The sequence below is a fragment of the Myotis yumanensis genome, unplaced genomic scaffold, assembly GCF_028538775.1.
Source record: "Myotis yumanensis isolate MYYU_CA2020_CCGP unplaced genomic scaffold, mMyoYum1.0.hap1 SCAF_1, whole genome shotgun sequence".
Taxonomy (NCBI): domain Eukaryota; kingdom Metazoa; phylum Chordata; class Mammalia; order Chiroptera; family Vespertilionidae; genus Myotis; species Myotis yumanensis.
The window spans coordinates 238,006,511-238,020,260 of record NW_027223752.1 but is presented as its reverse complement, the minus strand read 5'-3'; the positions used below and the strand labels follow the sequence as shown (position 1 = coordinate 238,020,260).

At 61.0% G+C, this 13,750-nt stretch overlaps 1 protein-coding gene across 4 annotated transcripts in view; it reads left to right on the top strand.

Annotated features, from left to right (window-relative positions):
- The window catches only part of AFAP1 (actin filament associated protein 1), a 76,700-nt gene that overhangs the window by 56,870 nt on the left and 6,080 nt on the right, over window positions 1–13,750 (top strand). For 2 of the 4 annotated variants that reach the window (XM_070399821.1, XM_070399810.1), the window contains 5 exons: window positions 3,280–3,397; window positions 6,022–6,288; window positions 8,103–8,217; window positions 10,939–11,103; window positions 12,637–12,827. In XM_070399821.1, coding sequence (XP_070255922.1) covers window positions 3,280–3,397; window positions 6,022–6,288; window positions 8,103–8,217; window positions 10,939–11,103; window positions 12,637–12,827 — 856 coding nt within the window. The remainder of the gene's footprint in view (window positions 1–3,279; window positions 3,398–6,021; window positions 6,289–8,102; window positions 8,218–10,938; window positions 11,104–12,636; window positions 12,828–13,750) is intronic. The other 2 variants (XM_070399829.1, XM_070399839.1) reach the window with 2 other exon arrangements.

Sequence of the window (13,750 nt, the reverse complement as noted above, 5' to 3'; positions counted from 1 at the left end):
TTTTTTTTAACGTATCGATGCAAAGACGGTTATAGCTGCACTTCTCAAAGCCCCGCCCACAGGCCCTGGGGTGCAGGCCCTGGCAGCGTCCAGAAGTTTCCCTCTTGCTGTTGCACCATCGGCATCAGAGGTGTCGACGCAGTGGGGCCCTGGCAGAGGCGCCCTGCTGTCGTGGCCTCGGCACCTCCAAGTTGGCGGTGGAAGAACAGCTGGACTCGCTGGGATGTCTCTGATGAAGTACTAGTCCAGTGGTTCTCAACCTTGGCTGCACATTAGAGTCACCTGGGAATCTTTTTAAAATCCTGATTTCTGGGCCTCATCCTCCAGAAATTCTTTTTCTTTGTTATTAATGTTGTGGCCCCACCCCATAACAAAGAAACAGAATTATTGGAGGATGAGGCCCAGAAATCAGGATTTTAAAGATTCCCAGGTGATTCGAAGGTGCAGCCAAGGTTGAGAACCACTGCACTAGACTGACTTTTCCTATAAAAGTCTGTGGGCCCTGGCCGCTCGACCGGGACGCGCTGGGGCTGAGGGAAGGTAGCTTGGTCACATGAGGCGTCAGGCGCCTCTGTCCGGGCTAAGCAGCCTGTGTGAGGAGCCAGCCTGGGACAGCTTTGCCTGGCGATCGCCAGCAAAGCGAGAGGGTCCCCAGCAGAAAGCACTCATTCTCACTCGCGTCGCTCTGTGGGAAAGTCAGGACAGAAAGTAGAGTGGGTCCCGGGGCCGGGCAAGGGAGGGATTACGTTAATGGGGACGAGTGTCAGTGGGAAGATGGAAAGTTCTGGAGATGACGGTGGACGGCTGCACGACAGTGTGAGTGCCTGATGGCCTGCCCTGGGCACTGGGCAGTGGTGAGGAGAGGAACTTCTGTGTCGGGTGTATTTCCCCCAGAATGTGTTTCCTGTGAGCGACTCGTGTTCTGGGTTCAGCACGTGGCTCGTGGCCTCTGGTCTCACTCCTGCTTCTCAGGGTGGCTGAGCTGCTGTAGCAGCCAGGGCGCCAGCGGAAGTCAGCACAGGGCTGAGCCTCGGCCTGTCCCCTTTAGGCCTGCAGACCGGTTGGGCCCTGTGCCCTCTGTGGGAGGAGGTGGGTGTGGCGAAGGCCTGCTCCAGCCGGGACGTCCTGGTGTCTGACGTCTCAGTCTCATGTCCCGTCGTCCGGTGCCCTCAGCATCCCCCAGGCGGGTCAGCTTCTGTCCTGGCCCTCATGGCCTCCGCTCCTCCCTGGCATCTGTGCCCCGGTGAGTGCCAGGCACAGCGCCAAGAGCCGGAGACACACCACGCACGGGCGGCCCTGCTGTGAGGGGTCCCCCACCAGGAGGGCCGACACCTAGCAGATCCGTGTAACGTGCTCCCTGTGCACGGAAAGGACTGGCCTCGGGCCCGGCTTCTCACTTGTTCCCGTTACTGCCTCGTGACAGAACGTGTCATAGTGCCTGACCCCACACACCCTCCGAGTCATAAATGAGAAACCCTTCAGTATATATTACAAACAAATCAGAAAACTCCGGTCATTGCAAACTCAAACATTTAAGTTCCTCTTTCCTAGGCACACTTCATGTGCCCTAAATGCAGAGGGTCGCATACGTTTCTTTGTCAGACAAAAGCAAGAGGAGCGATTTTATAAATTAGAGTCAGGTGCACTGGGCCAAGCGAGGCGTGCACAGCCGCCTGCCCCCAGCAGAGGGCAGTCGCTCCCTCTGACCGCCTCCTGCCAGCTGCGAGGCCCCCAGCCCTCAGCCCCGCTCGTCCCTGTGAGCGCCAGCCCTGCTGGAAACCCGCACAGCCAGGTCCTCTCTCCTTATTCATGCAGGTGCCATAGGAATGCGGGGAAATGCCGCTGGAAAACAGTCACTTAAGACGCAGCCTGTTTGCTTAACCCGCCAGGAGCGAGCTCAGGGGTTTCCTCCCAGGCACGCGTCCCTTCACAGTGACCCTCTCCTGCTCGCTCATCCGCGCCCCTGCGAGCCGCTCCGGCCACGGTCCCCAGACAGCAGGGTTGGCCCTGAAGCCGCCGGTGTCAGTGGGAAGACCCACTCGGGCGGGGACAGCAGCCAGTGAGCGCGCAGCTCCGTGTTCCGTGGTGATCGGGACGGAGAGGGGACCGGAGGACAGTGGTGCGGGGGGAGGGCGGTGCGTGTGGGTGCCGGGGGCTCCTCAGGAAGGGGGGACTCTGGAGAGGGGACCGGAGGACAGTGGTGCGGAGGGAGGGCGGTGTGTGTGGGTGCTGGGGGCTCCTCAGGAAGGGGGGGCTCTGGAGAGGGCTCCAGGCGGAGGGAGGGCGGTGTGTGTGGGTGCCGGGGGCTCCTCGGGAAGGGGGGGCTCTGGAGAAGGCTCCAGGCGGAGGGTCAGGCCCTGAGGCGGGAGGCCCTGTGAGAGCAGCCATCAGGGTGCCCGGTGGGACTTTCGGGGACACGAAGCGGCACCCAGAGCCCCCAGGCCACGCGCAGCTTTGGATGTTCTCTGAGCAGAGGGGGCGCCCATTGTCAGGGCTCCGTCAGCCCGGACGGGGCAGCGTGGAGGGAGCTGTCGGGGCCGTGATGCTGAGTGGACACGGAGAACTCGAGAAACGCTGTTGCATAAAACTCTAAAGAGCCCAGGCCGGACGGGAAATACTTCAGTTCTGCAGCGTCTGGTCCCTGGCTTGAGGACAGGGTCGTGAAGGAGGCATGTAAAGTCTTGAAAGCAGCCACTGTCGGTACCTACATGAAGGGTCAGGGCTGTGTCCCAATAAAACTTTATTTACAAAAACAGTCAGTGGGCCAGAGAGGTCTTTAGTCCACTGACGGTAAGAATGGTGTACCCAGCATGCACTGTGGCCACCCCTGGCACGGTCCTGCAGGGTGGTGGCCGCCCCTGGTATGGTCCTCAGGGCTGTGTTGCACGTACTGTGGCCGCCCCTGGCACGGTCCTGCAGGGTCGTGTTGCACACACTATGGCCGGCCCTGGCACAGTCCTGCAGGGTGGTGGCCGCGCCTGGTATGGTCCTGCAGGGCCGTGTTGCACACACTATGGCCGGCCCTGGCACAGTCCTGCAGGGTGGTGGCCGCCCCTGGTATGGTCCTGCAGGGCTGTGTTGCACACACTATGGCCGCCCCTGGCCCGGTCCTGCAGGCGTGCTGCCCTCGCATTCTCTAGGTGGGGCGTGCGGCTGTGGCTCCAGTGCCTGCCGGCACTGAGGCTCCCTGCACAGCCTCTGATGGGCCGAGCATCAGGTCAGGGCTCAGGCCAGACTTGCTGCCCGGCGGGAGGAGTTACCTCACGTCCTGTCTTTCAGCTTCATGAACAGACGTGTCATCTCCACCAACCCCTACCTCGGGGGCACCCCCAACGGCTATGCCCACCCCAGCGGGACGGCGCTGCACTACGACGATGCCCCCTGCGTGAACGGCTCGGTGAGTGCGCAGCCCCAGGGAGCGGTCGCTGTCGGACATCGGCTGACACGTGATGACAGCTCCGTCCCATCTCTCCTGTCCTTGTTTCTGACAAGTTGTCCATCTTAATCTGCATTTGGACACGTAGGCATCTGACACCCGTAGGCAGGTTCTCCTTCAGGGCTCCATGTCCCCGTCATAGTTAAACGTTCGCACACCCTAAGCACTGACTGAGGAGAACACGCTAGAGTACCAGCCTTGGGTAAGTCCAGGTGTGGTGCGCTGTCAGTTCCCAGGGAGTCGTTCCCGGGGGTACAGTGCTGAGCAAGCACCATAAGAGGCAAATGTGGGAGGGAGGGAAGGAAGGTGGGAAGGTGAGAAGGTGGCAGGAAGGGAGGGAGGCAGGGAAGGAAGGTGGGAGGGAGGGAGGCGGGGAGAGGGGGAGGCGGGGAGGGAGGGGGAGGAAATGTTGCCATAGATGCGGGCCATGCTACAGGCTCAGGACTGTCTCCCTCCGGGGCCTTGGAGAGCAGGCCGGTGCCTGGCGCTGAGCAGGTGCGGTGTGGCCTTAGCTTTTCGCTGCCTTGTCCCACGTACAATAGCAGAACTCATCAATAAGCGTGTGTTGACGTGTCCACACATCACTCCCGTTTATTGGTCGTCTCTGTGCCGGCCTCCGGGTGGTCACAGGTGAGCTGAGCCATGGACTCGAGGGAGAGGCTCACAGCCCGGTCCTGAGCCTCGTCCTGGTCACTGCCGTTTTCAAGGTGGGCCCTGCTCTCCTGCCGCATGTGCCCCGCAGCCACCAGCTTCTCTTCTCCTGACCCAGCTTGGCCCTGTCCGCGCAGCCGCCAGAGTCCCCTCCAGAGGGCGAGTGGTCTGCGTCTCCAGCCCTGATCCCGGCAGCTCGTTCAGAAAGGAAACCCACACCTTCCTCTAAGTCTCTCTCCAAGGCCCTCACCCCTTCCCCAGTCCACACCTGCCACGGGTGGGGGTGGGGGTGGGGGAGCCACGGGCACCCCCCGCCCCCCCGAGCCTGTCCCATTGTCCTGGTCCAGGTATAGCTCAGGCCCACAGGGACGAGGTTGCTCCAGGCCCTGGGAACCTGCGCAGAGGCTCTGTGGGAGGGATTGTCCTGGGACCCTGTGGGCAGGAGCTGGACGCATCCCCGGTGCAGTCCTCCTGGTGCTTTGGCTCACGGGGAGTCCTGGCAGCGGCCTTGCCCTGCCCAGTTCCCCGCCGCTGGGCGCTGGGACCAGGCCGTCTCTCTGGGGAGGGCTGCTCTTCTCTGTTTATGAAGTTCGAACTTTTGACCCCAAACCGCACTTGTTGGCGTTTCATTTGCAGTAACTCTCAGCCATTCGGGGTCCCCTGAGGCCCAACGCAGGCGTTAGTGAGTCTCGGGGAGGGTCTCTGACATGCACACGGGGGAGCACACCCACTTTTAATCTAGAAACTTCTATGCAGTTTCTAAGTTGCCTGTGTGACTCAGTCCCTTGGTATTTTAGGGCAATGCTAGTCTAGTCTAGACCCTGTGATCGCCCTGGACAAATGCATGCGCGCCTGTCATTTTGAGGCGCTCGCGTCCGAGTTTATCTGCACGTCCCCCTCTTTTTAGCTCATAGCTGGGTCCCAGCATCACCAAAATAGCCGCTGCAGCGACGGTGAGGAGTGAGAGCATGCCTGCCGTGAGGTCTGGGCCCTGCTCCTATTTTTATAACAAAGGCTGTAATCACCATCTGCGGAGTGGAGAACAACGTAAAGACTGAAATAAGCATCATCCAGGAGCTGACATTTCTCCGTGTGTGTGAATGCAGGGCAGTTCCTGGAGACCTTTAAAACTTAAAAGCCTCGGCCTGCTGAGTGCTGGGTGAATGTACACTTTACTGTCCCTGCCCTCCAGTGGCCTGTGGCTATTTCAGTCCTTTAGGGAAAGGTTTTCGTCAAAATAGTGCCATTATGTCAATTCTACTTGGAAACCTCCTGTTTTCTGTGATGATTGGATTTCTTTTCAAGACTGTTTTGGTCGCGGCACTTTAATCAGCCCTAACAGAGCGGGGGCAGGGGGCAGGCTCCGGGCTCTGAAGTCCAGCCCCTCGGTAAGCCCGGGGCGGGGGTGGGGCACAGAGGCAGCGCCCGGGCTTGGGAGCCTCTGCCTCAGTTTCCTCCTGCTTCCTGAGATCCCGTGAGAGCTAGAGGCAGTGTTTGTAACGCACTCCAGACAGCGTCTAGAACCCAGTAATGACCGCAAAGTAAAAGAAGGTGCTCGCTGGGGTCTGCACACGTGTGCTGGGCAGAGCCCGAGCCCCATCCCTGTGTCCCCGTCGGCATTCCTTCCCCGCCAGCACGTGGCTCTGCTTTTGGACCTGGGGACTCCCGAAATCTAAAGAAATGTCACATCAGCCCTTTTTTTCCTGCTTTACCAGACAGAACAAACACTCCCTGAGCCAACGACTGGGGCGATCCACGGGGGAGCAGGCTGTCCCTAAGTCCCGGACGCGGGGCGGGCCTCGCTGCCAGCTCGCCTGCGAACGCGTGTGCTTTACAGCAGCGGGCACGGGGGTGCGGGTGCTCACGCCGTGTCCGCGCTAACGTCTGCTCTGCTTGTGGCCGAGGCACTAACCGCGCGGCTGTGTGTGTTGCAGTGGGACCCCGACGGCGGCTCGGCCGCTTCCTGCCGCGGAGGCCCGGGAGGAGAGGTGCTGTACGATAACGCAGCCCTGTACGATAACTTGCCGTCTCCGAAAATCTTTGCGCGCTACCCGCCTGCTGACAGGAAGGCTGCTAGGCCGCCTGCCGACACCCTGTCCTGTAACCATTACAAGCAGCCCACGTCCTGCGGGCTGCCTCCCGCCCCGTCTGTCACTAACACCTCTTCTGTGGGGAGGGCGTCTCTCGGGCTCGGCTCCCAGGTACAGCATCGCGTTCCCTCCTCCTCTAGAACCCCCTCTAGCCACAGCCCCCCTCCGAGTTTTGCAGTGATGCCCACTGGTAGTGAGCGAGGCTCACCTGGGAAAGCAGTCGGCAGGGGAGCTGCCTCCGTACGCCTCCCCGGCCCTGCTGTGGGCTCCGCTCTCCCTGCACACCGGCTCTTTCTGGCCTCGGGATATTCCCCGGGAATTTTGCTAAAGGCAGAGACTTAAAGGACCGGGACGGTAAAACTTGGCAGAGGATTCTTGAGCTGCAAGTGTTTTTAATGTTTTCGTTAAACATCAGCACAGGTGGCCCCAGGAGTAGCTGCTTTTTGACCTTTAAACGTAAACTAGGCTGATTCAGGACACTGTGGTGTTTTTCCCAAATGGGCATAAAAGTGCTTCCTGACCCCAGGTAGGTGACGAGGATTGGGATTATCGGTTCCTAAATGGGAAATAGCCTTGCTGTCAGACTGTCCCACCTCATCTTTGTAGCAAACGGTAGCATTTCCGTATAAATACTGATGTGTTTTCCTGCTCTGTCAGCCTCAGACTTTCATGCTTTGCAATGCAGCCCTGCGCCCGTGTGTGCGAGCGCCCGTGTGTGCGAGCACCCCTAGAGCAGAGGGGCACGTGAGGGGTTGCTCCCTGTGCCCTGTGTTGGGGGAACCCTTACACAGTGACGAGCCAGGGAAGCCCTGGGGATGTCAGACCGGGTGGCACTCAAAGTCCTCCCGGCCGAGGCTCTCGCCAGAATCACAGCACAGCTTTTGTTTGCTTCTGATTTTTTTTAAAAAATATGTTTTTATTGATTTTCAGAGAGAGAGGAAGAGAGAGAGAGGGAGGGAGAAACATTGATTGGCTGCCCCCTGCATGCCCCCTACTGGGGATGGAGCCCACAACCTGGGCATGTGCCCTGACCAGGAATCTATTCAGTGACCTCTTGGTTCCTGGGTCAGCACTCAACCACTGAGCCACACCAGCTGGCTGTTTGCTTCTGATGTTTGACGACAATTGCTCAGAGTCTGTCCAGTGAGCCTGAAGGCCGGACTCGGGAGCCAGTGGCTCCGGCCTCGTTGAGTGCAGCGGTCAGACATCCAGTGGTTACTAAGTGGGGGCTCAGGGGTCGTGGCTCGCTCAGCAGCTGAGTGATGGAGCCAAATTTAGGCCCGGCCCACAGCGCAGGAGGCGGGCACGACCTTGGAGCATGGGCCTGGACACCCACAGTTCACCCCTCCCGCCAGCTGCATGTCTGCACATAGAACTATCCATCGCTGAGAAAAGGCACCTGCTGGCCTGCAGCCACCCAAGAAGTGGCGATGCTATGGAATTTTTAAAAGCCTGTGTTTGGTCAAAATTTAGTTTAAACTGTTTCTACGTCACGCCTTTCTCGCTTCCTTCCTGAGACCCTGCAGTGAATAAGCGTAGTGATGTGCCCGGTGGGGTGTCAGTCCCCACGGAGGCGCTGGCAGAGAAACCAGCTGCAGTGGCCTCCTCCCCCTGTCCAAAGCGCAGGCTCCCAGCGTCTCAGCCCAGCTGCCCGGCTCCCCCTGTGCCCACCTCCATCGCAGCTCTCTGCGCACATGTAGCTCTGCTTTCCTGCCGAGGGCGCCCTGCGTCCCTCACGCCCGAACCTCAGCCTCCGGGGCACCCCAGCTCCCAGGGTTTGGGAGCCAAGTTGTTCCTGCCACCCTGAGTTTTTCTGTCAGTGCTAGATGCTACTTACAGGGTCACAGAGGGAAGTCATGTCCCGCAGAACAAAAACACTGGTGTTGTGATCGTTTGTTTTAACTTCCTTCTGTTTATTTCAACAGTTGAAGAGTAAAAAGCCCCCCCTCGCATGCAGCGGGGCTGCAGGAAAAGGCAAGACCCTGAGCAGCCAGCCCAAGAAGGCCGAGCCGGCCGCCGGCGTGAGGCGCACGCCTTCCAGTGAGTGCACCCTCGTCCGTGGTCGCGGCTCCTCTGCAGCTGTAGAGCGGGCTGGGATGGGACCCGTGGAGAGATGGCCTGTAGCCGCATCATCCTTCCCCACCTGCCCGACGGGAGGGTGGTGCCGGCCTCCGACCCGGCCTGGGGACCTCTGTGCACCAGGAAAGGCCGGGCTGTGCCAGGCTCCGGCCTGGGGACCTCTGTGCACCAGGAAAGGCCAGGCTGGCTGCCCGACTCTAGGGCTGGTTACGCCCATTTCAGTGGAGGCACCTGGAGGTGCAGCTGCAGGGCCTGGGCTTTGGGTCAGGACCTTGGTGTGTGTCCCTGACTCAGCAACTTGGATGACTTCACGTCTACCCTCTAAGTGGGGCTTCCACGTGCTGGGTGTGGACGAGCAGCGGCCGTGGTTTCCGTGATGAAATAGCCCAAATGGTCACGGCCTCAGGGCCCTAGAGAAAGACGGGCTTGGACGGAGTTCGCGTGGCAGGGAGTACAGTCCGCGTGGCCCACGCAGGCGCTTGCCCTTTCTCCTGCCTGGCCCCCCGCCGCCCGCAGGCAGGTGCTGTCGCCTGCCGCCTGGTCCACGTGCGGAATGACCTCTGAGCGATGCACGGCTTCCCTGGGGCTCACGGCCGGGAGTGACAACCACAGGGAGTGCCAGGCTGCAGGCTGCCGAGCTGGCAGGGAGATGCCCGCCCGGCACAGCACCTCCCTTTCTCCGGGGCCACGCTGTCACCATGTCTGCCAGGGCTTCTTCAGCTGCGACGATAAGGCAGTGCAGTTGTTGCCAAGGTGCCTGAGCCGGACAGAGGGTCACACAGCAGACGCGGGTCCCGGAGCTCCAGGGGCCTGGCCGGCAGGGAGGGTTCCAAGGGAGGGAGTGTCGTGTTTTCTGACTCAGGCCCCGTGGAGCTGGCAGATCAGGCCTCCGCTCCAGCTGGTGCCCTGTACCTGCCGCGGCACTGCGAGGGGTCTCAGAGTCACGGGGTACACGGCGGGCGGGCAGGGGCCGGGGGCGTACATGCACACCCGCCTCCGAGCTGCTCAGCAGGGAGGCGCTCCCCGTAGTTCCTGGGATGTGCTGACCTTCGACCTCCTCTCGCAGACCTTACTTCCCTAACACAGGGGCGGGCGCAGTCACTTAAAATGCTGCTGGTGTCCCGTGGGGAGGGCACCGAGCTTGTGCGAGACCAGGCACGGAACCCCTCAGTCACGGCTGATTTCTTTCTCGTGATTGATTCCTCTCTTTTATGACGCCTTCTGGAGGGAACTTTTATTAACTGTGGTGACATCTAATGGTGACAAATGAGAGAAATAATTGCCTTCTGTGTTTTTGCTGCATTCACTGCAGACCGGGGGTGGGGAACGTGTGAGCTGGGGAAGCGCCTTCGTTGGAAACCAGAGACTGGGGTGTGGACTCTGCTCTGTCTGCCCAGCACGTCCTGCCCCCGAGCCACAGACAGCAGTGCTCCGGGGTCCGCTGGCCAGTCTGGCCACTTGATGCCGCCATTGTGTCCTCTGTGCATGTTGAGTGGGGAGGGACGGCCTCGGGGGCCTCCATCGGTGGCGCTCCGCTGCCGTCCCTGTGGCTGGGGCGGGAGGCTGGCCCGGCTCCCCGTTGCCGAGTGCACAGGGCCCTGTGGACTCTGTTGTCGCTGACAGTGACTAGAGCTGCCGGGAGCGTCACCTTGTCCCAGGCATTGTGAGACGGGCTTTAGGTACAAAGATCAAATGATAAAGCCCCCCCCACGCGAGGCCTGGGCACCTGCTTGAGAGTGGGTGCAGCTACGCTGGAGGGCTTCTCGGCCCCTCGTGCCGCGGCCTGCGTCACGGCCATCGCTCTGCCCTCTGCGTCTCTGTGACGCCCTTTCTCGTCTAGCGAGGGCATCGAGCAGACAAGCAGCGGCGCCCGTGGCGAGAGGACGGAGCTGCTGAGCCTGATGCGCTGAGCCTGTCAGGCCTGGGCGGTGCGATGTCAGAAGCAGTGGGAGGATCAGCCCAGGTGGAATCTTCGAACATGGTGGCCCTGGGTCCGTCTCATTAGCTTCATCACCTCTTCCTCTCTCCAGTGTATTTTTCAGAAGGACCTTTCCTAAATTACTCTATAAATGTTAGCTTAATCCACATCCCCCCCTCCGAATGCCCCCATTTCACAGATGAGGACACTGAGGCACAGAGCGATTAAGTACTTCGTTCAAGGTCACACAGCTACAGGTGACAAGCTGGGATTCAGACCTAACAGTCGGGCCCCAGGCCCCGCCCTGTGTTGCCGCTTCCTTTTCTCATTGTCCGTTCGTTCACCCCCTGATGCTATTGCGTGTTCAGTTCGTGCCGGTGCGTAGCTGCTGTTGGGTCAGTAAAGCGCTGGACAGGGTTGTGGGCCAGCTGTGACGGGCTGGGGGAGAAGTTTAAACCTACGGGCACTGGCCACAGCCAGGATTGCATGTGACGCTGACGGCCTCCTCCCTGCAGATGTGGGGTGTGCACTGTGGCGAGGTGCTGGCGGGAAGGGAAGAGAATTAGAGGGATTTCTTAATACTCTCTTTTCACATAGAACATTGTTCCCAAGAATCCTGGGTAATCAGCTGGTTCAGACCTGCCCATTCTCTTCTGTCGGATTCCAGGGAGCCAGCTCTGAGTTGACCGAGCGAGCGGGCTGACCGAGGGCTGTGGGAAGTTCCCTCGTGTCTGCAGGCTAACTGCTTTCCCTGCGTCTTTCAGATGCTGACCAGTACAGGTACGGCAAGAACAGGGTGGAAGCAGATGCCAGGCGGCTGCAGACCAAGGAAGAGGAGCTGCTGCGGCGGAAGGAAGCCCTGCGGACCAGGCTGGCCCAGCTCCGGAAGGAAAGGAGGGACCTGCGGGCCGCCATCGAGGCGAACGCTGGTAGGAGGGCGCCCGTCCGGGAGGGTCTGCCTCCCTCTGTCTGCCGCAGGCCTCACTCATCAGCTCGCGGCTAAGATTCAGCTTGTGTCCCACACTGCGTCCCGGGGGTCTAGAGGCACTGCCCGTTAGCCCAGGGCAGGTGGCGGTGCGGGAGTCCCGGGACAGGCAGGAGGCGGCAGGTGCTCAAATGCGGGAGTCCCGGGACAGGCAGGAGGCGGCAGGTGCGAGAAGCTGTCTGGCCTCTGGCCCGCTGGCAGGGATTGTCTGGAGCCTGAGAGCTGTGTGTGGGCACTGCGTCCATGAGGCATTGGGTCCCTCGCAGGAGGACAGTCCACAGGGACAGGTAACGTTCAGAGGCAGGTGAGAGGTCTCCACACGGTACAGGGAGCCCTGCACCCCAGAGGAGAGCCCGCTGAGGGAGGGCATGTGAGTATTGGGAGGGATGGGGTGAGGCCAGGTCAGGGAACCGCAGAGTGGAGCGGAGCTGAGTAAAGGCAGCCCTGGGGAGTGAGGCAGGCCGCTGTGCTGGGCCAGGCTGGCTGGTTCGTGCCGGCAGGAGTGGGCACAGGGTGGGGGCAGGGGGAGCCTGGTTAGGGACGGAACTGCAGACACACAGTCCTCAGCTCCAGGCTGGTCTCACCTGGGCAGCACTGACCTGGGTCTCCGTGTGGCTGGCCCAGCACAGCAGGGGGGGGGGGGGGGGGGGCGTGGAGCAGAGAGCCAGGGAGGCCGGGGAGACGCCTGCCTCCAGGTAGCTCAGTGTGCGGGAGCTGGGGGAGGGGCTGGCACACGGCTACGCGGAGCTGGAGCCTTTGCTGACTGCCTCCGTGACGTGCATGAAAGTGCTCTTGCCGTGTAAAGACTGGAGGCGGGCGCTGGCTGGGCAGGACCGAGATCACTGCTAGGCAGCAGGGCGGCTGCCGGGCCGGAGTGCAGTGCCGGCCAGAGTGCAGTGCCGGGCCGGAGTGCAGTGCCAGCCGGAGTGCAGTGCCGGGCGGGAGTGCAGTGCCGGCCGGAGTGCAGTGCCGGGCCGGAGTGCAGTGCCGGCCGGAGTGCAGTGCTGGGCCGGAGGGTGGGAGCCGATGTGACGACGCAGAAGGGTGAGACCCGCTTCTGGCCTCAAAGCAGAGCCCCGCGTGCTGTGCACCGGCCCAGGCTACACACTCAGGTTACCCTTGGATTCGGCTTTCTTAGCTGCCCTGTGGGTACAGTGCCAGCCTTCCTGTGTCACTGCCACACGTTGCAGTAATGAAACATGTGTGCCCGGGAGAAACGCGTGCCATGCTCTGTGGAGGAGTGAGGCGCTTGACATAGGGCCGGAGGGCTCAGGAGGCGGTGGTGGAGGAATCAGCTGCAGCTCAAGGTCCACCTGACAGAGGAGCACGCTGCGGCCCCCTGGGGGCCGTTCTTCCAGCTACAGCCAAGGCAGGGGTGGGGCGCAGGCGTGGCTCCTCTCAGGGCTGATGTGAGTGTCAGAGGAGGGACCCAGGTCTGGAGCCTGAGCCCGGCGTCTCCCCGTCCCCTCGCTCCCAGGCAGGAAGGCGCAGCTGGCCCTGGAGGAGAAGCTGAAGGCGCTGGAGGAGGAGTGCCGGCGGAAGGAGGCGGAGCGCGTCAGCCTGGAGCTGGAGCTCACCGAGGTCACCGAGAGCCTCCGCAAGGCCCTGGCCGGCGGCGTCACCCTGGGGCTGGCCATCGAGCCCCGCTCGGGGACCTCGAGTCCACAGGTACCGTCCCCCGCGCCCCTGAGCACCACACGCACGGCGCCCAGAGAAAATGCCCCCGTTCCTCTAGATTGGCCGCCCCGCCCGGCCTCACCCAGCACAGCACACAGCAGCGCGTCAGCTCAGACACTCATTTACTTGTAACCCTCACCTGAGGGTCTTTTCCCCTTACTTTCTTTCCTTCTTCCTTTCCTTCTTCCTTCCTTTCTTTCTTTCTTTCTTTCTTTCTTTCTTTCTTTCTTTCTTTCTTTCTTTCTTTTTTTTCTTTCTTTCTTTCCTTCCTTCCTTCCTTCCTTCCTTCCTTCCTTCCTTCCTTCCTTCCTTCCTTCCTTTCTCTCTCTTTCTTCCTTCCTTTCTTTCTTCCTTCCTTCCTTCCTTTCTTCCTCTTTCTTTCTTTCTTTTTTTTTTTTTTTTTGAGAGAGAGAGAGAGAGAAACATCAATTTGCATTGAGCCTGCAACCGAGGTATGAGCCCTTGACCAGTCAAACCCGGGACCCTTCAGTCCACAGGCTGACGCTCTGTCCACTGAGCCAAACTGGCAGGTCCTGGTCTTTTTCACAGCCTGGAATCCTGGGCCTGCTCTGCCCGGTTCCTCCCATGAGCTGGCCGCGTGTGGTTCCCCCAGTTCCTGCTGTGGCTGCCACCAGGTCTCTGCTGCTGGGGCTGCGGGTGAGAGGTGCCTGGGAGTTAGAGGCCCCGGAGAGGGGACTGTTAGAGGCGCGTGCTGGGCTGGAGGCACTATGGAATGCAGAGGACGCCGACTGGGCCTCCCCGCTTCCCAGCATGACCCGCCGGTTGAGCGTCTCTCTGCGCCTCAGTCTTTCTGTCTGTGAGACGGACGTTGGAAGGTGCTCTGAGCACTGGGCAGGGACCACACAGACACCTGGTGTCCTCACTGTGGGTGGCGTATCCCGAGCCCCCTGTTC